Source organism: Gopherus evgoodei, chromosome 2 (assembly GCF_007399415.2).
Source record: "Gopherus evgoodei ecotype Sinaloan lineage chromosome 2, rGopEvg1_v1.p, whole genome shotgun sequence".
NCBI lineage: Eukaryota > Metazoa > Chordata > Testudines > Testudinidae > Gopherus > Gopherus evgoodei.
The window spans coordinates 283,121,358-283,148,195 of NC_044323.1; the positions used below are offsets into that span (position 1 = coordinate 283,121,358).

The window sequence follows — 26,838 nt, forward strand, 5'->3', positions numbered from 1 at the left end:
TCCAAGTCCCTTTTCCTATCTATTTTGTACTGAACAAAGCTCAGTTTTAAGTAATGAAAACTGATCTCTACAGAAACAAGTCATGTAACTATAGACAATTTAGTCATCACAGCACATTTTTTTTAATTAAATTGGTAATTGGAAATTGCATCCCTGTCAATTTGTGCCAGTACCTTCTCCACTTTTGCTTGCATTTGTGGGTGCTGTAAGTGGTCTGAGAGGAATAACAATGTCATCCACATTAATTCCATCTTCTGCATGCTTCTCAGAGACGTGAGACAACAGTTCTGACTGATTCGGCGAAAATAAGTTACAAAGTTTACACATGAAGATGGAATTGATTCCTGTAAAAGAGAGAGAAAGAGAGAATCATTAACAGTTCTGACATCAACAGTGTACTTAAAAACCTACTAGTCACTCAGATTAATTTTTTTTATTTTGTTTACCCAAACCAGCTAATCATCAACTGCGAGAAGGACTGCATTATAGTTTTAAATTAGTATTTTATAGAAAAACAATAATATTAGGTAGATCAAGAGCAAAGTAAAGGACAACACTTTCCTCGCATCTCCTCACAGCCAGAAGAGAGATATGGATGGATGGAGAGATGGACAGAGACACGCGCGCACACACACAGCAAGGAGGCTTTCCAAGGGGCAAAAGAAATAAAAGCTCCTTTTCTTTTTCAGTATCAATGAGGGATTCCACTTCAAGTTTATCAGACACCTACTAGTCAGAAGACGATACAAGATGGTGTCCTGAACAGATTTCTGGGACAGTACCCAGATAAATATCCCAGCATCTTACCTTCAGCTAACAGCTCTGTACAGCAAGTGAAGCTGAGAGTCATATGGGGTTTATGCACCTGGACCTCACCTCCCACTCACTTCCCTAGATGCTTCCCACTCGCTTATCCTTTGTATCTGCCTCTAACTAGTAGGTCTAACCTTCCAATTGGTAGGTGTTTGGTACATTTTTCAAGCTCTATGGTATTGTGTGATTCATTTAAGATTTCTACTATATTTGACTCTGTTTTCTTTCACATACAGTGCCACTCCCTGTATTCCTCCCGTGCAACCTACTCTGTCATTACTATTATTTTGTATCCTGGTATTACTGTATCCCACTGATCACCGCATGAGCTTCGCCATACAAGTCAGCTTTCCCCTACCTCAGGGGTGGGCAAACTACAGTCCACGTGCCACACCCAGCCTGCAGAACCGTCCTGCCCAGCCCCCGAGCTCCTGGCCCGGGGAGCTAGCTCCTGGCCCCTCCCCCACTGTTCCCCTTTGCCCGCAGCCTCAGCTTGCTCACTCCGCTGCCAGCGCAACGCTCTGGGTGGCTGGGCTGTGAGCTTCTCGGGCAATGCAGCTGCAGAGCCCAGCCTGACCCAGTGCTCTGTGCTGCGTGGTGGTGGCAGCGGCAATGACAGCGTGGCTTGCTCCAGCCGGACAGCGAGGCTGTAGTGCCACCAGCCACCGGTTTTCCAGGCAGTGCAGTGAGAGGGCAGGGAGCAGGGGGAGTTGGATAGAGGGCAGTTGAGTTTGGAGTGGTGGTCAGGGGGCAGGGGTGTGAATAGGGGTTGGGATGGTCGGGGGAGAAACGGGGGCTGAGTGGGGGCAGAGGTTCGGGGGGGCAGTCAGGAAGGAGGGGGGTTGGATGGAGAAGCAGTCAGGGTACAGAGAGAAGGGGTGGTTGGATGGGCCATGGGTGCCGGGGCGGGCCATCAGAAATTAGAGGAGTTGGATGGGGCAGCAGGAATCCTGGGGCAGTCAGGGGACAGGGAGCGGGGGCTGGTGGAGGGGGGATGGCGCAGGGATCCCAGAGGGGCCGTCAGGGAACCGGAGGCGGGGAAGTTTGGATGGGGCAGAAGTCCTGGGGGAGAGGGGGGCGCAGATAGGAGGTGGGGCCAGGCCATGACCTCCTCCCCTAACCAGCCCTCCACACAATCTACAAAACCTAATGCGCCCCTGCCCTAGCTGTTAGTTTAAAAACTCCTGTACGACCAGGGCCCTACCAAATTCAGGGCCATGAAAAATGCATCATGGACCATGAAATCTAGTCTCCCCACCATGAAATCTGGTCTTTTGCGTGCTCTTACCCTGTACTATACTGGTTTCACAGGGGAGATCAGAATTTATCATATTGGGAGTCCTGACCTAAAATGGAGTTGCGGGGGATCACAAGGTTACTTTAGAGGGGATCATGTTATTGCCACCCTTACTTCTGCACTGCCTTCAGAGCTGCATGGCCAGAGAGTGGCGGCTGCTGGCCAGGCACCCAGCTCTGAAGAAAGTGCCCCATCAGAAGCAGCGCAGAAGTAAGGGTGGCAATGCCATACCCTACCACCCTTATCTCTGCGCTGCTGCCTTCAGAGCTGGGCAGCGGGAGAGTGTCGACTGCTGACTGAGGGCCCAGCTCTGCAGGCAGCAGCACAGAAGTAAGGATGGCAATACCCTACCATCCCATCCTTACTTCTGTGCTGCTGCTGGCGGCGGCAGTGCTGCCTTCAGAGCTGGGCTCCCGGCCAGCAACCACTGCTCTCCAGCTGCCCAGCTCTGAAGGCAGCACTGATGCCAGCAGCAGCATAGAAGGAGGGTAGCAGTACCACAACCCCCCCTACAATAACCTCGTCACCCCCTGCGACAACTCCTTTTTGGGTCAGCACTCGTACAATTACAACACAGTGAAATTTCAGAGTTAAATAGCTGAAATCATGAAATGTACTATTTTTAAAATCCTATGACCATGAAATTGACCAAAATGGACCATGAATTTGGTAGGTCCCTATCTATGACCTTTTAAACTTTACATGCCAGCAATCTGCTTCTGTTTTGGTTTTGGTCAGGGGTTCCCAGACTTGGCTCGCGGCTTGTTCTGGGTAAGCCTCTGGCGGGCCGTGAGTCACTTTGTTTACCACTTCCTGCAGCTCCTTTTGGCCTGGAATGGTGAACCACGGCCACTGGGAGCTGCGAGCTGCCGTACCTGCGAACACTCAGCTAAACAACATGTCTTGTGGCCCGCCAGGGGCTTACCTTGAACAAGCAGTGAACCAAGTTTGGGAACCCAAGGTTTAGGTGGAGCCCAGCCTTCCTGTATAGGTTCCTCTTTCCCAAAAGGTTCCCCACTTCCTAATCAACATAAATCCCTCCTGCGATCACCATCGTCTCATCCAAACATTGAGACCTGCACTTCTGCCTGTCTAAGTGGCCCAGCGCATGGAAATGGAAGCATTTCAGAGAATGTTATTATGGAGGTCCTGGTCTTTAATCTCTTATCTAGCAGCCTAAAATTGGCTTCCACGGCCACTCTCCTACTTCTCTATGTCACTGGTCCTAAGTGTACCATGACCTCCAGCTCCTTCCCAGCACTGTACATAAGCCTGTCTAGATATCTCAAGAGTCTGCAACCTTTGCACCCAGCAAGCAATTCACCATGTTGTTCTCCTGGTCATCAAAAACCCAACTATCTATATTTCTAACAACTGAATCCCCCATTACTATTACCTGGCCTTTCCTAATAACAGGGGTTCCCTCCCCTGGAGAGGTATCCTCAGGGCAAGAGAATACCATAATATCATCTGGAAGGACGGTCCCAACTATGGGATCATTTATCTCTGCTCTAGCTTGATGTTGTCTTTCTCCAAGACTTTCATTCTCCTCAAAAGCACAGAGAACATCAGATTGGGGTGGGACTGCTCTACTGTGTCCCAGAAAGTCTCTCCTATGTATTTCTCGGTTTCCCTTAATTCTTCCAGTTCTGTCACTCTGGTCTCAAGAGCCCATACTCAGTCTCTTTGTGCAAATAGCTCATGGCCCTAATGTACATGTATGCCACCTTGGGGGAATTCTGAGTCAAAACATTAAAAATTCTGCACCCAGTATTTTAAAATTCTGCAAATTTTATTTGTCAAAATAACATTACATAATCATATCAGTTTCAATTATTTTGGTAATTTATTTCAAAATACCTGTCAACAAGTATGTCTGTAACAATACAAACACAAAATTTCCCCCAGGAGTAGAGAGTTAAAGAAACCCTTATGACAATCCAGTTCTTGTTTCACGCCCTCCTCCCCACGAGCCCAGCCAGGCGGTCAAACACCCACAACCCCCCCACCCGAGTCCAGCCATGCCCCCGCCCCAGACCAGACAAACATCCTCTACTCTCCAGAGCTCAAACATGGCCCCCCCCCAGGCCAGGCAGCCACCCCTCTCCCTCCCTGAGCTCAGCTATGGTCCCCCAGGACAGACATCAGCCCCCCTCCATTCCCCACCATCCCAGATACACATCCCCCTATCACCCAGAGATCCAGAGGGAGAAACAGCCTGCTGCTGGGTCCCAGGCTTGTGTGGAGTTTCCTGCAGGACACTGTCTCCTTCCCTCAGGGCATGTGGGTAACTGCAGCTGCCAGGAACTCTCTTTTCTCATCCCTGCCCACCCCCACCACCAATGTCTTCTAACTGCGAGCTCTCCCAGGTCCAGTGCCCCTAGTGGTAGCCAGTAGCACTGCAGCCCATTTATGTCAGAAAGGAAATCTCTGCAAAATTCTGCATTGCATAGTAGCACAGAATTCCCCCAGGAAGTATCATATATGCTGCATTCAGTGCAATAAACTGGATAGCCTCCCCTCTGCTACTAGACTTTTGTGTGCATTATTTTTACTCTTGCGTGGGGTGAGGGCGACGGTTGTATTTGTTTTGTCTTTGTGTGTGGATTTTTGTTTTTTTGCTGGTTTTTTTTTTAAATGAGAGCATCCTCTCATCTCATCTTTGGAGACAGTTGCATTATTTTCAAACTAATGCACAGAGCATACATCTACAACTCCTTTAACATCCTTATGTTGCAGGAAAACTCTTAAAATTATGTTTCACTAGCTTATGCATGTAGGCAGTTATTTAAAGCATATAATGTGTCCTCAGAAGATCAGTATGGCTCCTTCCCAGCCATTCTGCAGTCTTGGGCACATACATATTATGGCAATTTTTTAAAATGCATATTATATACATGATAGAAATTCTCCACGGAAAAGACTCCACTCTACTTGCTTAATATGTATTCACTTTTTTAAGATGAAGCATATTATTTACCCAGCAGGTCAAAACTGTTCTTTCTAAATGTAAATATGTATTTAAGATTCATACTATGCAGAGTAAAAATACCTATGAACATTAAACAAAAATGTTAATATGCAGTGACCATTAGAGAGAGATGAATGCTCCAATATTCAGATAACATTCACTTTCTGGGGTCTTATTATTGTCCAGTTGATAACCAGATTCCATTTGGTATGCTCTCCCCTTCCTGAACCGTTGGGGAAAAGAAGAACTGACTGATTGACCCCTTTCTGCTGCCTCCTCATCCCTTCTTAAATTTTCCTGGTAAGTATCTTTGGGGTCATCTTTTTCCCCTTTCGCTCTGAACAGCAAGAGTCCTAGAGAAGCAGTGACCAGCTACTAGTAGAACACTACTGAGTGCATAAACAAACAGTCAAATAATAATAGTATTTTTTACAGAACCCAAAAGTGAGATAAGTGTCTGGGAATAATAATAAAAAACAGGGTCTCCCTCAAGGAGCTTACAAGATAATATCAGACATCATATAAAAAAAGGGGTACGAACACAGTAAAGTGAAGGCAAAGTTGGACTATATGGAGCCAAAGGAGAGAAAGGGTGGCAGTAAAGAGTGTGGATTGTGGTGATGGGGAAATGTTACAGAGTAGAATGCAGAAGCAGGATGGGGAATTAACAGGAGAAATATAAGGCAATAGAACTGGAGTAGAGAAGTGAAAACAAGGAGAATGTTAGGAGAATGGACAGAGGAGGAGGGCTGGGTCCAGACAGCAGAAGAATAAGTGTGCTGATCATAGTTCTTAAACAATTAGGTGATGAGTAAGCAACTGACAATTGATCAACCAGGTGCTAATTAGGTGGTGAAGCAACAGGGCGATTAATTAAATAGTCAATTAAGTGTAAAGCATCAAATAAGCAAGTCAATTATGTATGCACAGAATCAATGATTAAGCAGTGGATAATGAATCAGGTGGAAAGTCAACAGAGCAACTAATTAGACAGAAATTAAGTATGCAGAGAACCAAAGAAACTGTAAATCAATTAAGTATACCGTAAACAAATAATATGAATATCAGCCAAAAATATTAAGAAATATTCAGTTTGCTAAATATAATTGATAGCTATGTTATTTGAATACTCAATAAGCATCAAGTGATGTAAACCTAAATTTTAAATATAAATTTTAAAATTTAAAAAGTGCCAAAATTAATTCAAAACAAAAACAAACCAAAAAAAACACTCCTTCAAACCCCCCAACATTACAAGCTAACAAATAAAGCATTAACATTAAGTTAACATTCACATTAAGCAGGTAACAAATAAAATTTATAAACAAACTGTTTCTATACTTTTTCTTCATATTGTTCTTCCAAATATCTCAAGCATCTTCCTAACTCCCAGAGATGTGGTAATGCTTAATTAGTTCATGTTTGAAAAATATCTCCATTTTACTTATCAAGCATAAGGCACAAGGAGATTAAGTGACTTTCCTAAGGTTATACAGCAAGTTGCATACCCTGGCACAGAACCCAGGCTTCCTGACTCCCTCCACTAAATACAAGACAGCATCCCTACCTTTTGATTTAAAGCACCACAAAAAAGATTGACTCAAACAGGTAACACTTAGCTTAACACTTTTCAAAGCTACAGCAATCCTTAATTAAAAAAAAAAAAACCATGGTTGAGATATGATCACAAAATATGGTGATTGTGTGATCGGAACAGTCTAGAAATATTTTAACCAAATTGTAACCGTTTTAATATATTTTATAAAGGAAAAAACTCACTGAAATTAAACTCTTCCAGAGGTATTCCTGGGCAGAAAGAAAGAGGCATATTATCTCTATATATATTTACACATACAAGGCTAGCCTTAGGAGTAGTCAAACGTTGGCACCATGGGAGGTATGTGCTGTCAAGAGGGTGTTACAGTAAGAACCCCGCTCCCTGTTGCCCTCGTCTGGCTCCGCCCCCCAGGCCTGTTCAGCTCACAGACACAATCTGTCTCCAGCCCTGGTCCGCCCCCATCCTCTGTGCTGCCTGCATCTCTGCTCCGTCCTCCTACACTCAGCTTCACCCCAAGCTCCGACTCCAGCCCCAGTCCACCCCCATCACCCACTCCACCTGCACCTCCGCTCCACCACTCTGCCCCAGCCCCCGCTTCCCCACCTCACTCTGCCCCCAGACAAGCTCCATCCCCACCCTGCTCAACCTCCAGCTTCACCCAAGGTGCCATTTTCCATAAGGCATACCACATACCAATACATCAAACAAATCATGGTAATATGTATCCCAAGTAATTAGCTAAAATTATCAGCAGAGCCAATATTTTAAAACATATATATCTAATAATACTTCTTGCAGTTCTGTAGGAGTCAAAGGCAAATGTAACTCCATAATTAAATGCAAACCTAACCTCAGGATTAAGACCCTGATCCTGCATGCACTTAGGCACATACTTAAATGTAGACATATGCCCAAGTGCTTGCAAGATCACATTATACCTTTGCCTCTTCCCCAAGCGCACGCATTCCCCACCCTCCCCCCTCACGGCAAGCGCTGGGAGCGAGGGGGACAAGTGAGGATGCAGTGCACTCAGGGAAGGAGGAGGCGGCGCAGCAGAGGTGAGCTGGGGCGGGCAGCTGCAGGTGGGTGCAGACCAATTTTTCCCCCTGGGTGCTCTAGCACCGGAACACCTATGGCATCGGCGCTTATGGCTCACAGCTGTGCCTGCTAACTTCAGCATCTTCACCTCTTACCTGTAAGTTTTAGAGTAGCAGCCGTGTTAGTCTGAAGCCTTTCTATGCATCCGAAGAAGTGAGCTGTAGCTCACGAAAGCTCATGCTGAAAAAAATTTGTTAGCCTCTAAGGTGCCACAAGTACACCTGTTCTTTTTACCAGTAAGTGGCTGCCTGGCAATGGGGGATATGCATAGGCAGCTCGGTCTACCCCCGGCTGCAAAGGTGATGAGTGAGGCACACTGGGGCACCACAGTATCAGCAGGCACCCAGTGCAGGCTGTGGCCTTCAAAACTGAGCTGCTCCTCCAGAGTTGAGCATGCAGGCAGGAGCTTGGGCCCAGCTCCAGCTGCAAACACTCCAGGCCAGGTTCCAGCAGGAGCTCGGGAAGTTTCTTCTGAGGGGGCGAATGTGCCCTGGCTTACAGGAAAGCTGCAAACCTGTCCCCAGCACTACTCCTGCTTTGCCTGCTGCACATCTGTGCCTGTGAAATTCAGTGTCTTCACCTCCTACCTGTAAGTGACTGCCCTGCAGGTGGCGAGTAGGGGGCAGGGACAGATGTGCCTACTTTTAAGATGCAATACAGCCACAATATAGTATTTACTGTTTGTTTGTCTCTGCTGCTGCCTGATTGCTTACTTCCCATTCCACATGGTGTCCGGTTGACGGTCAGTCTCTAACTCTGTTGTTCATATCTTTGAGGTTCTATCATAGTTCCTTCAGTCCAATTTTTTCTTCTGTCTAGTAACGCTTTCCTTCCTTAATTTATACCATTCTTCATTTCCACTATTTCATTTGCTTCCTAGCATATATGTGCCATTTCAATATTCCCCTTTCTTTCCCCTCCCCAATGTCTTTTATACTCTCTATTAACTCCTCTTACTCTTCCCTCTCTATACCTGACCACATACTCTTAAATTACACGCACACTTCTCTATACTCACTCACCTACACATCCACTCCGCCACAGGGTACTTGTTTTCTTGCACCTCCCACAACCCTGCTTCTCCATTCTTCCATTTATGCCTTGGCTGTAGTGTGCAAAAAGTGTGTTCTTTATTCAAATTAAAATCCTAGTGAAGACAAAGCAGTTTGTAGTTTTCGTACAAGTTAGCAGGTTGAGTTAAAAGCTAAGACTTTGCCTTCAGGGTCAAAAAAGGTGGCTTTTCAGTTTGTATTTTACAGTGAGATAATTAACATGTACTAGCTATCTTGCTGGAAAATCTTAGTAGACACAACTTGGTAGTTTTTAACCATGATCTAAGCAGGCGAGGTCAACACTATGCCCCTCTCACACATGAGCTTGCCTAACTACATCACAGTAAAAGCTACAGTGCCTTGTCTCCACTAAGATTTCACAACGAGACAGTTAGGTCACTGTAAACACACACCTTTTTGGCAATGAAAACAAAGCCAGTGTACACAAGGCCTTAGCCACAGATCAAAGGCCTCTACTCCAGCAATACAGCAGGCAGCTCTCCAGCTTCAGCATCTCCCAACTTCCCACTGAATCCCAAAGTCATGACTCTGGTTCAGTTCCCCATACCTTGTTTCCTAGCTGCCCTTTGCTCCTTTCCAGCTCCTCCTAGCTCTCCACTCCTCAATCATTCTACTCCTCCCTAATTCCCCAAGGTCAGCTCCTCCCAGCGTCCTCACTCCTGCAGAGATAGGCAGGCAAGTACTTGGGCTACCTAGCGTGGACACAGCACCCCTACTCACCCTATTCCAGGGGTTTTGAGCACAGACTAAACGACATAAAACATAACATTCAATAACTCGATCTTTAGCTAAAAGACCTATAAAAGCACTTTTAAGGGTTTTCAAACAGGAAATCTAAAACCACTGCATGCAAATTCCATTTTGCCTTCATGCACATCCAGAGAGTACAGCCTAAAAATATTGTGGGATTAGCCAAGAATGAGAAGAGATTCTTCTGAGCTTAATAAAATGTTAATCACAAACACAAAATAATTGGAACTACGTAACAAATTTTTTTTGGCAACAATATTCTTGCTATCCCTCCTCCAACAGGTCTAAGTTTCTCATTGTGAGCTACAGCTCCAAATCTCTCTCAGCACTCAGACCTGTAAAAGCAGCTATGATTGTGGACTGAGTGAAGAACAGATCCCACAGAGCTTCACCATTATACAGCTTAACATGTTAACTACTGCACAGAGAACTCACATGTATGACAACTAAGCAGGAATTTTAAATATTCTGCAAACACCTATATATTACTGCAAATTAACGTCTGCCACTATATCAGTGTTCTCACTGTGTACATGAATACTGTACCAATACTGCCCCGTGCAATATGGTCCAATTATAACTCATCTACCAGCAGACCATGCCAATGCAAAACACTAAGGGTGGGTCTAAAGAAAAATCCACAGCTAGCCCATGCCAGCCAACTAGGGCTCATGGAGCTCGAGCTGTGGGGCTGTTTCGTTGCTGTGTATAATTCCAGGCTCAAACAGGAGACCGAGCTCTGAGACTCCCCTGTCAGTAGCCTAGAGCCCAGGCTCTCGCCACGCCCAGAAGTCTACACCACAATGAAAGAGCCCACAGCCCAAGTTGGACAGAATGGGTCAGCCACAGGTTTTTCTTTGTTGTGTAGACATACCCCTAAGTCAGTGGTCCCCAACCTTTTTCATCTGGTGCCGAGCCACCGAGGACTGTGGTCAGCGGATGAGCCTCTGCCGAAATGCAGCTGAGAACGTCAATAGGTGTCGCTGCCGAAATGCCACCGAGAAGCAGTGCCATCCAGAGGCGTCACCACCCAAATACTGTCAAAAATCAGCTGGATTTCGGTGGCGGCGCCTCTGGATGACGCTGCTTCTCGGCGGTATTTTGGCGGATGCTCATCCGCCGGACACTACATGGGTGCACATAGATGCCCCAGCGGGTGCCATGAAGCCCGCAGGCCCTGCGTTGGGGACCACTGCCCTAAGTAATCAATTTCTTTCTATACTTTGTGCTATATGCTACACAAACACAAAACTTTGCTATTTTGGCATTGATTCCTACACATACACACCACTGCTGACCTAAAATCTGCAGCTGGTTGAACACAATATAATAAGGCTAGAATTATAATTCATATTGCAGTTTTACATTGTAATAGGAAAAATGATAATACACTAACATGAGGATCACTAACTGAGCAAATAAACGTAAAAGGATTGATGTTCAAAACTCATGTGAAATAGAACTGATGCTTTTCATTATACCAAAAGGTGGACGCATAGCTCTCCTTACAAAATTATGCTTTTAGTAACAACTACTTACACACAAAAAGGAGATTTTCAGCTCCAAACCCCTCGTATTACAATCTGTGGGTTTGTGACTCTGGCAGACCAGTGCCAGCTCATGCCAAGATCCCCATGTCTCAACTGAACGCTGACAAATACATAGCTAGAACACTCTGGCTCAACTGTGTGTTAGATAGTTAAAAAAAGGATTTGAATTATAAGAATGTGTTTAGACTCTATAGTGGGGGATCGGCAACCTTCGGCACGTGGCCCACCAGCGTAAGCCCCCAGCGGGTCAGGCCAGTTTGTTTACCCACCGTGTCCACAGGTTCAGCCAATTGCAGCTCCCACTGGCAGCGGTTCATCACTCCAGGCCAATGGGAGCTGTGGGAAGCGGCGCGGGCCGAGGGATGTCCTGGCTGCCGCTTCCCACCTGTGAGTTGCTGCATGCATTAATCTCACAACATCTGTATCCCTCAGGTAATATTTGAACATATGTTTTGTGAGCCTCTGCGACCAGGTAAATCACTATACAGGAGAGAGATATTAATTAGTAAGAAGGGCTGATCTTCAATAGAAAGTGTTACACCCTTTCCAAAACAAAAAGTTTATTGACACCAGAAAAACTAGTGTGGCACACTGCAGTTGGACTATCCCTACATACCATCAACAAGAGGACAAAATACTTCTGTTGTTCTGCTCTCCTCCCTGTGAAAGCAAGTCATGCAAGTAGACCCCTGCCATCAGCTGAGTTTGCAGCTCAGCTCAGCAGGAGTGGGATAAAACTACAAAGAAAAGGAAGTTGATATTTGTGTGCTGCTTGGACTCTGTGGGGCAAAGTGTTTCTCAGCATAAAAGAAAGATCCTCAGTGGCTTAGCGTGAATTAGCCCTAAACAACATATAAGTCTGATTACAGCAGCTTTTATTACCTTTTTAAATGTAAGATTGCAACTCATTTGTGTATCTATGTTTACCGGTTTTAATTTTGTAAATAATTCTCTGGTTTCCTTTTTCTATTTAATAAATCTTTATAGTTTATTATAGGATTGGCTACAAGTGTTGTGTTTGGGGTAAGATCTCAGGTGCAACTGACTTGGGGTACATGACTGGTCCTTTGGGATGGGAGTAACCTGAATATTGCTCTTATTCTTGGTGTGAGACCATCTATCACAAAGGTATGCTCACATGGGTGGCTGGAGTACCCAAGGGGACTGTCTGTAACTCCATATTAAGACAGATTTAGTGCCTGAGGAGCTCACACTTGATAACTGGTTGGGGACATCTCAGGTCTTGTCTACACTAGAGTTTTGTTGACAAAAGTTATGCTGCTTTAATTAAACCGCTGTTGCATGTCCACACTATGCTCCTTGTGTAAGCAGAGCGCATCCACACTAGCAGCTCTTGCATCAACACAGAGAGCAGTGCACTGTGAGTAGCTATCCCACTATGCAACTGGCTGCAGGGTTTGTTGGAAAGGGTTTGCAATACCTCATGGGCCAGGTAAAGCGTCACATGATGGAGGTTTCTCAATCCCATCTTTCCATGGGCATCCTTCTAGATTGCCAGCCGCTTTTCAACTGAAGTGTGGAGGGAGGGAAGGAGTGTGGGGGTGGGGGGCAGGTGGAGAGAGAGAAACAAAGTGTGTATTGGGGAAGCATGTGAGAGACTGTAGTGGGGGGGAAGTGCATATGTGAGAAAGACAGTGTGCACTGGGGAAGTGCATGTGTACTGGGGGAGAGTATGTCAGCACACTGTCTCTTTAAGTTTAGACAGCAGCCTGGGTAACTGATCCTGGGGGAGGGGGATGCCCCCCACAACATCCCCTGGCTCTACACAGCAGTCTCTTCCCACCCTCATCCCTGCAGCAACAGTCTGCTCTGCCTGCCTGCCAATTCCATATTGATGGTCTGTGATTCCCTCTGAATTCTCCAACAGCCTCCTCAACAGCTCTGAGAGCTCTCCACATTGAAGAATGTCAAAGCCTCCTGGAGCTTTGACAGGTGAGGGGCGCATACCTGCAGGGCAGCCAAGTTCAAAACAGTAAGCATAGCGGTCACGGTGGTGGGCCTTGTGGGATACTAGGGAAGGCCAGTTAACATAACGAACAGCAGCTGATGCTTTGCCACTAACTCTACCACAGAAAGCTCTATGCCTCTTCTCAAGGTGGTTTTATTTTGTCATCAAAACAGCAGAGTTTTGCCTCCAATAGTAGCTTTGTAGCATGTACACCTCCACTGTTTTGTCAGCAAAAAACTGCCTTTTGACAACAAAACTGTGCAATGTAGACAAGGCCTAAGTATAGAACTCACAATCTAATTTGGGATTTGTGTCCTTGCTCTTAACTATCTACCCTGAGGTTGGTACTCACAGTCTTGAGTCACTGCAGGCGGTATTATAGGGTTTTCCAGAAAGGGAGGAGAGGGGACTCACACATGAATATATACAATTTTTTCCTTGGTGTAACTACTTTAGCTCAAACAAGAAGTATCCAAGTTTCATGCTAGTATTTAACACAAGAGTAACAAGTAACAGGGCCAATAATTTTAGTTGAACATAAAAAAACTGAATAACTTCGTGATGTATTAAGTTAATAGACTTATATTTTGAACTGCACATATACAGAATTATAATATATGCAGTATCACATATTATACTATTCCCTTCCAACTCTGAATCCATTAACAAAAGTGACATAAGAAAAATGGCATCAAACCCTGCTCGGCTTGTCAGAGAGGAGCACTATTTTCTGCATATTTGCCATCTGTATTCAAATGTGTTACTATGTAGCTGTGGGTTTTTTGTTGGCTTCCAACTGAGTCATTGTGTAGTCAGGGTATTCCACATAGAATATAAGCAGGTTAAAATAGATACACAAAGAAAAGTCAGACTTTCTTCAAAATATTGTGAAATATGCTAATATATTTATTTTTATACCTTTAGGCAATCTGCAGTATTTCATAATCTTGATGAAATGCAACTAATTGTGCCAATTGTATTTTTCCATCCTTCAAAAAAGGAGCTGGGAACAAGTATGATCGTCAGTTACCCATACATTTGCCTCAAGAGCAGACACTTAGCCAAAGATTTGATCTTCAGGCCTTTCCTTCCCACCACCACCCATTAACATTTTAGAGTTATAAATTGAGGGAAAATACTGGCATTAACTATTTTTAGTTCTCTTTCTTTGGTGTGGTGAAAATCATCATTTCATTGTTTCTAATCAGTAAGCTCTGCACAAGTAAAGCTTCAGCAAGAAGTTTAAAAATGCTACACATGCTGTAGGACACTAAACAGTGCCATATTTCCTCTTGATTCTTACAAAAGCCTTGTCTACATTACATTTAGTGGCAACTCTGGGAGTCCTAGGGCTTATCTACACAGGGACTCTCAGGAAAGTTATAACGAATCAACTAAAGGTCCAAAAGGCAATGTGAGGAAGTTAAAGAGCATTAAATCCTCATGTAGATGCTCTCACTTAAAGTGATCTTAGGCCCTGGCTACACTGGCACTTTACAGCGCTGCAACTTTCTCGCTCAGGGGTGTGAAAAAAAACACCCCCCTGAGCACAGCAAGTTACAGCGCTGCAATGCGCCAGTGTAAACAGTGCCCCAGCGCTGGGAGTGTGGCTCCCAGCACTGTAAGCTAATCCCCACGGGGAGGTGGAGTACCTGCAGCACTGGAAGAGCTCTCTCCCAGCGCTGGCGCCGTGACCACACTCGCACTTCAAAGTGCAGCCGTGGGAGCGCTCCCGCAGCAGCGCTGTATAGCTGCAAGTGTAGCCATACCCTTAGCTCACTGTAATTTAATCCGCCTTGGAATGTGGGAGACTTGAGAGGAGGTGGTGGGGTGTATGGGTCAGAGAAAGTGAAAATGACTCTCTAACCTAGTGGTTAACTTGCTCACCTGGGAAACCCAGGTTCCAATCCCTGATGCAATCAATGTTTAAGTGCCTTATACAAAGTGGAACAGTTTCAACAGGAGGGATAAAGAAAAACCCAAAGGTACCTTATAGCCCAATAATTAGGACATTCAGCAAGGAGATGTGAGAGCTGGGTTCGAATCCCTACTCCCAATCAGACAGAGTGGGGACTTGATCCTGAGTATCCCACTTGAGAATTCCATCTTTTGAGCTACTAGGTATAAGAGACTGGAACCACCATACTTTTTGCATGTCAGGTATGCTCTGATCTCATTTCTGGGATCAGGCCCTGATGGCAAGGTAAGCGAGAGAACATTTAGTTTGTGAATCCCATCGAGACTAAGGCTCAAAGCTGCTCTGTGGTATCAGAACTTGGGCAGCTTTGTGCATGGGGCACAGCTGTCTTTAAAATTAGACAAAAATCGGTCTATTCTGTCCCTTAAGGTTAATTCAATAATGTCAAAATTTTCTACAGCGGCCAATGATTTTGGATGTCTTATCTTTTGGGTGCCTTACTTGACATGCCTTGAATCTTTGTGGACCTAGCCCGAAGTCTCTCAAGTCTCTCTCCCTCATATATTATATATCAAAAAACTAAAAAACATTCTTCCAGAACTATGCAGACTTCAGAATTGGATGAAAAAAAATTTAATTACTTGTTTAGTCTAGACAGGATGACTCAAGTCTAAAAACTCCAATGCCACATCTCAAAATCAGCATTACAATATACCTTGTCAATGGGAAATGTAAACAGTGAAAAGTTTATGTGGCCTATTCATCACATACAGAAAGTGAGGCTCCTGCCTGTCAGGATGACAAAGCAAACTGATGCTTAGTACTTGCTTTCATCTGATCATGAAACAATTTAGGTAGGAATCAAATGTATCAAACTTTCTTCTAAAAATGGCTGAAATAGACAAGTGAAAAAAGTCATAGAAGAAAATTAAGTCTGTATGCACACTGCTGCAGTTTAAAGAGATCAGTTTACTTATCAAGGGACATAACCAACAGTTAAGTTTTTAGTATATAGGATAGTTGATTACACAGTTGGCAGAGATCCTATTACGATAACTGTATAAAAGATCCAACAAAATATCTATCCTAGGATATAAATATCTGGTTTATACTATATGTACCTTTTCTCACATAATTATTTTAAAAAACATGTGCCAACTAACTAAATGTTCTACAAGGCTATAGTTATCTTACATTCAGAGACAACAAAAGTTATATTCCATGTTCTAGCAGCAACCTCTTGTGGCCAAACACAGGTGCTGCATTCTACACTTTAGGGACCCTATCCTGCAAGGTACTGTGTCCTGAAGCAAAAGACACTGACGACACTCGTAAGAAAATAAACCAACATCTTTAAAACTGGCCTCTGATTTTTGGGTACCCTACGTGAGATGCATCAAACCTGACTTTTTGAAGTGCAGAGTATCCATAATTCTACTTGAAATCACCTGGAACCGTGGGCATTCTGCACAACAGTTGGCCGAAAATCAGGTTCAAGGCACCCAAATATTATTGAACTGAGGCCAAAATGCAGGGCATGTCTCCAATTTTAATCTATGTCCTCACATAACATTATGTAGATTGATTCTGCTATTTGCACAAGATAGTCATAACATCCTTTTTTATAAACATTTGAAATACAAAAAATGACACTAGTTTAGCGCACATTAGCAGGGCATTTTATAGTTACTCCCCTTTGTAAGTTTTTTCACACATGAACATTAGAAACTACTTTTTCCTTTTTTTGTGGCACTCTTCCAAATAGTTTAGACCAGGGGTAGGCAAACTTTTTGACTCAAGGACTACATCTGGGTGGGGAAACTATATGCAGGGCCATGAATGTAGGGCTGGGGAGGGGGGTTGAGGTGAGGGAGGAGGTGCAGGAGAGGTGCGGGGTGCAGCAGGGGGTTGGAGGCTCAGGGCAGGGGGTTGGGGTGCAGGAGTGGCAGGAAGCTCAGGGTAGGGAGGCAAAGTGCAGGACAGGGCTCAGGGCTGGGATGCAGCAGGAGGCTCAAGGCAGGGGGCTGGAGGGCTCAGGGCGTGGGATGTGGGGTGCAGGAGGTGTTCAGGGTGCAGGCTCCAGCCCAGTGCTGCTTACCTCAAGTGTTTCCAGGGTGGCAGCAGTGCACAGCAGGGCTAAGGCAGGCTCCCTGCCTGCCCTGGCTCCACACCACTCCCAGAAGTAGCCAGCATGTCCAGCAGCAGCGCCTAGGGGCAGGATGGGGCAGGCGACTCCACCACGTGCTGCCCTTACCTGCAGGTACCACCTCCAAAGCTCCAGCTGCCACGGTTTCCTGTTCCTGGCCATTGGGAGCTGTGGGGGGCAGGTGCCTGCAGGTGAGGGCAGCGCACAGAGCCCTTTCCCCCCCACCCCCATCTCCCAGGAGCTGCAGGGATGTGGTGCCAGCTGCTTCCAGGAGTGGAACAGGGCCAGGGCAGGCAGGGAGCCTGCCTTATCCCCGCTGCACCACAGGGCTGGCAATCCTATAGGCCAGATTGAAAGCCCTGATGCACCAGATCCGTCCCACAGGCCATAGTATTCCCTCCCCTGGTTTAGACCACTAGCTTCGGTAGACGAGGATACCCTTACGAATCTGAAGGTAAGCAATGCTCTAATACCTCTAACAGCACTGAAGCTTCCTTACAGAGACTTAGCAGCACTTCTTCCTTAAGAGTAAATTACATGCCAAAAACCCTACTGGGCAGTCTGAGTCCATCCACTACAGGAAGTGGGAAGGGGTGGAGGGACTCATCACCACCATCTCCAGGCAGCAGGGAGGAACTCAGGACCCCACTTCACCACCCTTCCTTGCCCAGCTCGCTCCTATAGGCAGAGAGGGGGAGTGGGGAACTGAAGCCAAGGCTTGGCAGTCAGAGACGGGAAAGGCTGGCTCCCCTCCCCAAGTGGAAGGGATTCCCCCTGCCCCTATGTGGGCTTGCACCACCCTCCTGGGGGCGGACCTTCCCCGGGCCGCTGCCTAGAAAAGGCAACTCCCGCCGTGTCAGGGCAGGGGCCGGTCCCGCCCCGCCCCACAGAGAGGGGGCACATGGAGACTCTCTTCCTGCCCCCCAAAAGGAAAGGAAAGGAAAGGAAGGTGGCCAGCAGGCCCGCCGGTCCCCCCAGGCTCTGGCGCGAAGGGCAGTAAAGGGGGGCTGGCTTGGCTAGCAGAGGGATTGGGGGCTCGGGGGGGGGCAGGTACAGGCTCGGGGGCTGGCGAGCCGCAGCCCCCCCCCGGGTTAATTAGCGCTGGGGTTGCGGCTCCCCACCCCAGCTGCCATGAGGCCGGCCCTGGGGGGCTGGAAGAGTTCCCGGGAGGTCAGTGGCTGAGGAAAGAGGGGCCATGCCGGCGGTGGGAATAATACGTACGGGAACTACTTCACACGCGGATAGATCACAATTCAACAGCTACCGGACGGGTCTACTTTTTATGCTCGCCCCCCTCCTCCTCCCGGGATAGGATCCCTCCGCGCGCGCGGTCCCCTCCCCCGCTGCTCACATTTAGACCAGGGCCGCCCCGCTCACCTGCAGCCGGAGCCTCCATAGTCGGTCGCGGGTGGTAGTGAAATAAGGCAAAGGTCCGGGTTTTAAAGCACTTCCGTCCCAGTCGACTAGGCCACCTGGGCGCCCCGCTGGCTTCCCCGCTGCTTGTGAAATTATTATTTTTAATGGGGGTCAGAAAAGCGAGGTGGCGGATTATGGCGAATCTGCCGCGTCCGACACGGCGGCTTCTTGCTCAGCGACGTCGCACGGAGAGCGCGAGGGCAGAGGGGGAGGGGAAAGGTAGGGAGGGGCTGGGAGGAGGCGCCCGCCGTCCAACCGCCGCCGAGCGAGCTGTTGTTGGGTGGCGCGTGCGCGCCTCTTTGCTGCCTGGAGTCGCGAGCGCTCGCTTCGCCTCTCCAATGCGGAGCTGCGACGTCGCCAGGGATGCGCGCGGGGCGGTTGTGGCGGTGGCAGCCCGGCGCAGCGGCGTTCAGGTGTGCCCGTGGCGTGGCTGCCGCCCCAGCGGGGTCAGTCAGGAGTCCAGCCGACCAGACTGCGCAATAAACTGGCGGGTTCTCCGGCCCTTTCTCACAGGCTCCGGGGCTGCTGGAGCGAAGAGAGCCCCGGGGAGGAGGGAGCCGCGCGTTCACCTTGTACCTGTGGAGAGGCCTGCGGGGGTGAAGCGAGCCCTGCCTCAGTTTCCCTCCCTGGCAGTAGCGACAGGAGAGAACTTGGGCAGCGGTGCCACTCAGAGGATGCTCGCACGGGATTGGGAGGTATGATTGCGGCTCCCCTGCGCACACCTGTGCTAGCTTTAGCTTGGTGAATATCACACTGAAGGTGAAGGGTTCCGGGGGGGGGCTGGGACAGCCTCTACTGCTCTACGTATTTACTGCTGTCGCTAGCTGGGCGGCCTAGGTTATAGCTAGCACAGGTATTCCCAGGCTGCAGTCACACCTCCCAGTGCAGTGTAGACGTGCTCTGAGACGCTGCTTCCCTTTCCCTGAAGTAGGTGAGGGTGGGGAAGGGCTGGAGCCTCCTTTTATAAAAGAAGGGGGCTGGGAGTTCGGCAAGGATGCAGCTCTCTCCTGGGGCTGGAATCTGATCGCCACACTACAAAATTCATCTGTGCCCACCTTCTGGGGAAGGGACTGGTGTTTGTGTAAGATAAGATATTGCTTGAATTTGATTCTTGGAGTTGCTCATGAGTTTTGAGGAAGCTGCTGGTTCTCAAACATTGTACTTTTAAAATTATGTTAAAGGCACCTTGGAGCTCAGGTAGGAACTTTTTTTCTGTAGACTCAAATAAAGAAATGGTAAAGCTAGGTTATAAATGTGGATTCTCTTGCCTCAACTAAAATTCCCTGAGTTTGAGGCACTGAGCACCCATAGCTAACATCCTCCTGTTAATTTATTAGCTATGACTCAGGAGATAGAGGTTCAATTCCCTGCTGCATCACATACTTCCTGTGTGATCGTGGGCAAATCACTTAGCCTCTCTGTGCTTCATTCCCTGCTTCACCACATATCCTTGTAAGATGTCAGCTTATCCAACCTCTTCTTTTAAGCAGTTGGGTTTTTTTAGATAATGTTCAAAATAGTTGTAGGTACATGTAATATGTTCTCTATAAGGACTAGATTAATAATATTTATCATTAGTTTGGAAAAGAGAAGACTGAGAGGGGACATGATAGCAGTTTCCAGGTACCTAAAAGGGTGTCATCAGGAGGAGGGAGAAAACTTGTTCACCTTAGCCTCCAATGATAGAACAAGAAGCAATGGGCTTAAACTGCAGCAAGGGAGATTTAGGTTGGACATTAGGAAAAAGTTCCTAACTGTCAGGGTAGTTAAACACTGGAATAGATTGCCTAGGGAAGTTGTGGAATCTCCATCTCTGGAGATATTTAAGAGTAGGTTAGATAAATGTCTATCAGGGATGGTCTAGACAGTATTTGGTCCTGCCATGAGGGCAGAGGACTGGACTCGATGACCTCTCGAGGTCCCTTCCAGTCCTAGAGTCTGAGTCTATGAATCATTTATAGTACTTACCCTTTATTTTCAAAGTACTGTATGTATATTAAGTATTTAATCCTAACTATATTAAATATTATATTACTCTTTCTAGATTGGCTCCATGATGCTGAGGAGGGAGGGAATGCCAGTGGGGCTTCCCACTCTCCATCCACTATCTCTTTACCTTTTATGTTTTTGTGGATCACTGTCTTGTGTGGAGCCCTATATATAGTGCTACCAATGAGGACAGTGCTGTGGAGGAAGCTGAGACCCAATTTTGTGAGGGAGGACTGTGTGTAAAAATTCCCCTCAGTGCATGAATCTGGGGAATGGATCTTATGTGGGCTTCTGTTATGGTGCTGCAGAATCTTTAATTGTTCTCCACATCCCTCTGTCCCCCAAACGCTTAATTTTTGCAAGGGAATAACACTGAGTTAAAATCATAAATACAGCATTTTAGAACAGATAAGTTGCCATAAATCAGGAAAAGGCATGTGCTTTCTAAAGGACAGGTAACACGTGTGAACACAGCTTCTGATTTCTGCAGTGGGTCGTCAGTGGGACTTTCTGTGAGCTACAGGGATCCACCTGCACAGAGCTCATTATACAATGAGCTCAGTGAGGAGGGAGAAACAGTAACGGGAGACTTGGAAATAGCAGAGATGCTTAATGACTTTTTTGTTTCGGTCTTCACTGAGAAGTCTGAAGGAATGTCTAATATAGTGAATGCTTACAGGAAGAGGGTAGGTTTAGAAGATAAAATAAAAAAAGAGCAAGTAAAAAATCACTTAGAAAAGTTAGATGCCTGCAAGTCACCAGGGCCTGATGAAATGCATCCTAGAATACTCAAGGAGTTAATAGACGAGGTATCTGAGACTCTAGCTATTATCTTTGGGAGGGGGAGATTCCAGAAGACTGGAAGGGGGCAAAAAAGGGAAATAAAAACAACCCAGGAAACTACAGACCAGTTAGTTTAACTTCTGTGCCAGGGAAGATAATGGAGCAGATAATTAAAGAAATCATCTGCAAACACTTGGAAGGTGGTAAGGTGATAGGGAATAGCCAGCATGGATTTGTAAAGAACAAATTGTGTCAAACTAATCTGATAGCGTTCTTTGATAGGATAACGAGCCTTGTGGATAAGGGAGAAGCGGTGGATGTGATATACCTAGACTTTAGTAAGGCATTTGATACGGTCTCACATGATATTCTTATAGATAAACTAGGAAAGTACAATTTAGATGGGGCTACTATAAGGTGGGTGCATAACTGGCTGGATAACCGTACTCAGAGAGTAGTTGTTAATGGCTCCCAATCCTGCTGGAAAGGTATAACAAGTGGGGTTCCGCAGGAGTCTGTTTTGGGACCTGCTCTGTTCAATATCTTCATCAACGATTTAGATGTTGGCATAGAAAGTACGCTTATTAAGTTTGCGGACGATACCAAACTGGGAGGGATTGCAACTGCTTTGGAGGACAGGGTCAAAATTCAAAAAGATCTGGACAAATTGGAGAAATGGTCTGAGGTAAACAGGATGAAGTTCAATAAAGATAAATGCAAAGTGCTCCACTTAGGAAGGAACAATCAGTTTCACACATACAGAATGGGAAGAGACTGTCTAGGAAGGAGTATGGCAGAAAGAGATCTAGGGGTCATAGTAGACCACAAGCTTAATATGAGTCAACAGTGTGATACTGTTGCAAAAAAAGCAAACGTGATTCTGGGATGCATTAACAGGTGTGTTGTAAACAAGACACGAGAAGTCATTCTTCCGCTTTACTCTGCGCTGGTCAGGCCTCAGCTGGAGTATTGTGTCCAGTTCTGGGCACCGCATTTCAAGAAAGATGTGGAGAAATTGGAGAGGGTTCAGAGAAGAGCAACAAGAATGATTAAAGATCTTGAGAACATGACCTATGAAGGAAGGCTGAAGGAATTGGGTTTGTTTAGTTTGGAAAAGAGAAGACTGAGAGGGGACGCTGGAACAGATTGCCTAGGGAAGTTGTGGAATCTCCATCTCTGGAGATATTTAAGAGTAGGTTAGATAAATGTCTGTTAGGGATGGTCTAGACAGTATTTGGTCCTGCCGTGAGGGCAGGGGACTGGACTCGATGACCTCTCGAGGTCCCTTCCAGTCCTAGAGTCTGTGAGTCTATGGGGGCTAATTTAGCTACAAGAAGTCAGGAAAAAGATCTTGGAGTCATCATGGATAGTTCTCTGAAGATGTCCACGCAGTGTGCAGAGGCAGTCAAAAAAGCAAACAGGCTGTTAGGAATCATTAAAAAGGGGATAGAGAATAAGACTGAGAATATATTATTGCCCTTATATAAATCCATGGTATGCCCACATCTCGAATACTGCATACAGATGTGATTTCCTCGTCTCAAAAAAGACATACTGTCACTAGGAAAGGTTTAGAAAAGGGCAACTAAAATCATTAGGGGTTTAGAGAGGATCCCATATGTGAAAAGATTAAAGAGGCTAGGACTCCTCAGCTTGGAAAAGAGGAGACTAAGGGGGGATATGATAGAGGTATATAAAATCAGGAGTGATGTGGAGAAAGTAGATAAGGAAAAGTTATTTACTTATTCCCATAATACAAGAACTAGGGGTCACCAAATGAAATTAATAGGCAGCAGGTTTAAAACAAATAAAAGAAAGTTCTTCTTCACGCAGCGCACAGTCAGCTTATGGAACTCCTTACCTGGGGGCGTTATGAAGGCTAGGACTATAACAGCGTTTAAAAGAGAACTGGATAAATTCATGGTGGTGAAGTCCATAAATGGCTATTAGCCAGGACGAGTAAGGAATGGTGTCCTTAGTCTCTATTTGTCAGAGGATGGAGATGGATGGCAGGAGAGATATCACTTGATCATTGCCTGTTAGATTTACTCCCTCTGGGGCACCAGGCATTGGCCACTGTCGGTAGACAGAATACTGGGCTAGATGGACCTTTGGTCTGACCCAGTACAGCCGTTCTTATGTTCTTAGGAGCTGGGCCTCAGGCTTCAATTCAACAAAATACATAAGCATGTGCTCAAATCCATTCTTTTTTAGCAAAGCACTTTAGGTTACTGTCATTTCAGTCTTTTGTTATGACCTTTTAGGAATCTATACCAATCCATATTACTTTACTAGAATCATCTTGTCAGGTTCTTTCATCATAAAGAGAAGAAATAAAAAAAAAAAAATTAACATTGATGTGATTACTTTTCATTGAATATCCTGAAATATATCAATGATTATTTTCCAGCAAAACTATATTGTTTTGGTTTGATTTGAATCTGAAAGTCACTACTAGGGAATGGAACTGAAAATTTTTTGCCTCCTGCTGTTGTTTTTTTCCTGCAAAAACAAAGAAAGCACTATTGATTAGTTGATGGAATGGTTGATTCATAAGATTTTTGTGAATATTATTGATAATACACCAAGGATGGCTTTTTTTTCCAGAGCTATTTGAATTTGGTTTCAGATCTGACTATTGAAAGTTCATACCATTAAAAAGAGACATTCAGTTCCTTGTCAATACTGTCAACTCGTTAGTGTTAACCTTAAAGTGATCATCATTTGTGTCACTTGTCTTGACAACTGATTGCAATAAAACGATGTTAACAGGTGTCCACTTCAGCTGAAGGGTCCATAGAGAGACTTCAACACATGTGCTTATCTTTAACCATATAAGTAATCCCTTTCAATCAAGCCTTTGTAGGATCGGGGACTTTGAGTGAAGTTGTTCTCTGAAAAGTGGTTCTGCATTTGGGTCTCAATGACCTTCATGGACAGTTTTCACAGTATACAAATAAAGGGATGTTTTCTCTGACTGCCAGCTCTGTAAACGACCTGTGAATAACAAACTATGTTCTTCCTACATAGGGAAGGTCCTCCGCAGTATTTTGCACCTCTCTTGAGTGCTAGAAGATTGGAGCCAAGATGCTAGCCACATAACTACTGCAGTGGCTAAGGACTATGAAGCCTGTAACGCTCAATAAAATGAGTGAACATTGAGTCATTGTTAAAATCATATTTTGTCATTAATGCCTGGTAGTTTGCAACTCAAAATTGAAGGATAGCCAATTAGTAACTTTTCTTGCCCAGGAGATCAAGGTGTTTAGACTCCTTCTTAAGAGAGAGTCTGGAGTGTGCTTGATGTTTTCTTTTGTTGACTTCAGGGAGTTGGAGTAACGCTTCTCCCTTCCAACGTCCATTCCCTTGGCTGGAATATAATATTTTTTGTCTGTCCATTTGCAAGGGGTGAAATAGTGGCAAGTATCTGTCATAGAGCATGAGCTGGTGCCTCATTGATGGATAGGGAGGGAGATCTTACCCTGAAGGTTAATGTATAAAATGTTCACCAGGGAATGTTGAGACTCCTGGACTTCTCCAATGGACTCTGGAGGGATTTGGCTAGATACCTCAGTAAATTCTGGAAGGCCCTAAAGTCATCTGCATAAGAGGGCAGTAGTGGAATTACTGCCTCATTGGGGAAGAGAAGGACTTGGCTGAAGGTGGAGATTATTCTTTGTTCAATGGGTCTTGCTCCTCCTGGGCTCTTCAGGCACAGAGGGAACATGTGGTACCGGCGAGCAATCTTGGGATGGCAGGAGCCATTGCACTGCTGACAGGTGTTTCTTCCATGCAGATACCCTATAAAATTGGTAGCTGTAATGTGTCCAGGGATCCAGTAGGCCCACTGTGCAAGTGGATAGGGGAAGAGTCCCCGAGGGTATTTGTGCCCAGGGAACCTAGAACATTTGCTGGTTTCTGAAAAGTCCTCAGGGTTCATCCATAGAAGAATGTGGTGGCACAGTGCTGAAAACAGAGCCCTGTACAAAAAGCTCAGAGTGAGGATGTCATCCCCCAAGTTGATAAGAGGGGCTTTGAGCATCAGTGCCGGTACAGGAGGCAATGGATCGGATCCTGTTCTGGTGGGAAAAGGTTCAGTCACCAGTTGTCAAAGTGGTATTAGTGAATGGACTCTTATGGTATCCTTAGGGGAGAGGAGACTGGTTCCTCATAAGATACTAAGGCCATGGCTGCACTGGTGCTTTACAGCGCTGCAACTTTCTTGCTCAAGGCTGTGAAAAAAAACACCCCCTGAGCGCTGCAAGATACAGCGCTGTAAAGTGTCAGTGTAAACAGTGCCACAGCGCTGCAAGCTAAAGCCCATGAGGATGTGGAGTACATGCAGTATGTGGGAGAGCTGCGACTACACTCATGCTTCAAAGTGCTCCCACGGCAGCGCTTTGAAGTTTCGAGTGTAGCCATACCCTTAGCGGAAAGAAATCTGAGGGCCATGTTAATGAGCAGTAGAAGCCAGAGGTGGTAATGAGCCTTGGAACAGGGACTCATGCAGGAGTGAAGATGCTGCAAAAAGAGACATACCTAAAAGGTACTGGACACCAGATATGAGAACATTCGCATACTTGAACACTCCACCCAGATAACAAGGAACAAGCTGACCCATCCCAATGACAAGGCCAAAAGGGTAATATGATGGATAGAGTTGTTTTGTTCGAACCAACATGTACAAGGTGAGAGGTGGCACCTTACTACGTAGAGGGGTTGCAGGAGTGATGTGTAACTTGTTTGTACCTCTGTATAAGAATGCATCTCTGAGTGGATGTCTTTGTCCAGCCTAGGGGGCAGTGGAAAGTCCCACCACTGACAGAGTTGAGTCCATTGTCAGGGGTCACATATTCGTAGTATGTCATGTAGAGTAAAGTCTAGAGGGAACTATTACTGTGCTTCGTTTGACAATAAACCTGGCCGACGTGCCTTCATACCTTACTAGAGTCTGTGGTCACTGGGGGTTCTCTCGGGTCTGCTGTGTCAGCTACCTGCGCAGAGCTGGGACAGCACATACAGGGAGCATGCGCACGCAGCCAATTGATATCAACATTGAACAGAGCAGAGCACCACACTGGTAGCATCTGACAACATGCAGTATCGGAGGAGCAGACAAAAATGTTTCTCTACTTGGAGTGCTGATGTCCCAAGGAGGACAGTATCAGAGAGGGAGTCTCTGTTGGTCTTTGTGGTCTCTGTGGCTTTGAGGGGATGAGCCCTAGAGGTAGTCTTAGAGTCCTGATTTTAGATGCATCTCGGTGCCGGATGGTTCTGAGATAAACAGCACTGAAACGCCCTTAACTGAAGACCTCTCTGATCAGAACTTCTTAGGTGGTACCAGCATCTATTGGAGCCTTGGCTGTACTTATTGTGGGTACATAGAGCCTGAGAATTAGCCCTGTGAGGTGACTTACCACTCTTTCTAGAGTCTGTAGTAGGAGTCTTTTTTTAGAGAATTTCATCTCTGGAGCTGCCCCTGGAACTCCCATAGTCCCTGGAATGGC

At 45.9% G+C, this 26,838-nt stretch overlaps 1 protein-coding gene and 1 long non-coding RNA gene across 6 annotated transcripts in view; one reads left to right on the top strand and one right to left on the bottom strand.

Moving 5' to 3' along the window:
- The window catches only part of ZFAT (zinc finger and AT-hook domain containing), a 162,493-nt gene extending 143,743 nt beyond the window's left edge, over nucleotides 1-18,750 (bottom strand). The window contains exons 1-2 of one of the 5 annotated variants that reach the window (XM_030553868.1): nucleotides 18,521-18,750; nucleotides 174-344 (exon numbers count right to left, since the gene is read on the bottom strand). In XM_030553868.1, coding sequence (XP_030409728.1) covers nucleotides 174-344; nucleotides 18,521-18,539 — 190 coding nt within the window. In that variant the 5' untranslated portion in view covers nucleotides 18,540-18,750. Of the gene's footprint in view, nucleotides 1-173; nucleotides 345-6,860; nucleotides 6,878-7,832; nucleotides 7,861-8,759; nucleotides 9,003-18,520 lie in introns of those variants that run through there. The other 4 variants (XM_030553866.1, XM_030553869.1, XM_030553870.1 and 1 more) reach the window with 4 other exon arrangements.
- Nucleotides 18,751-18,840: 90 nt separating this feature from the next.
- On the top strand, nucleotides 18,841-24,493 carry LOC115647130. Its single transcript, XR_003999216.1, has 2 exons — nucleotides 18,841-19,254; nucleotides 24,362-24,493. It is a non-coding gene; the product is annotated as an uncharacterized LOC115647130 (long non-coding RNA).
- Nucleotides 24,494-26,838: the final 2,345 nt, after the last annotated feature.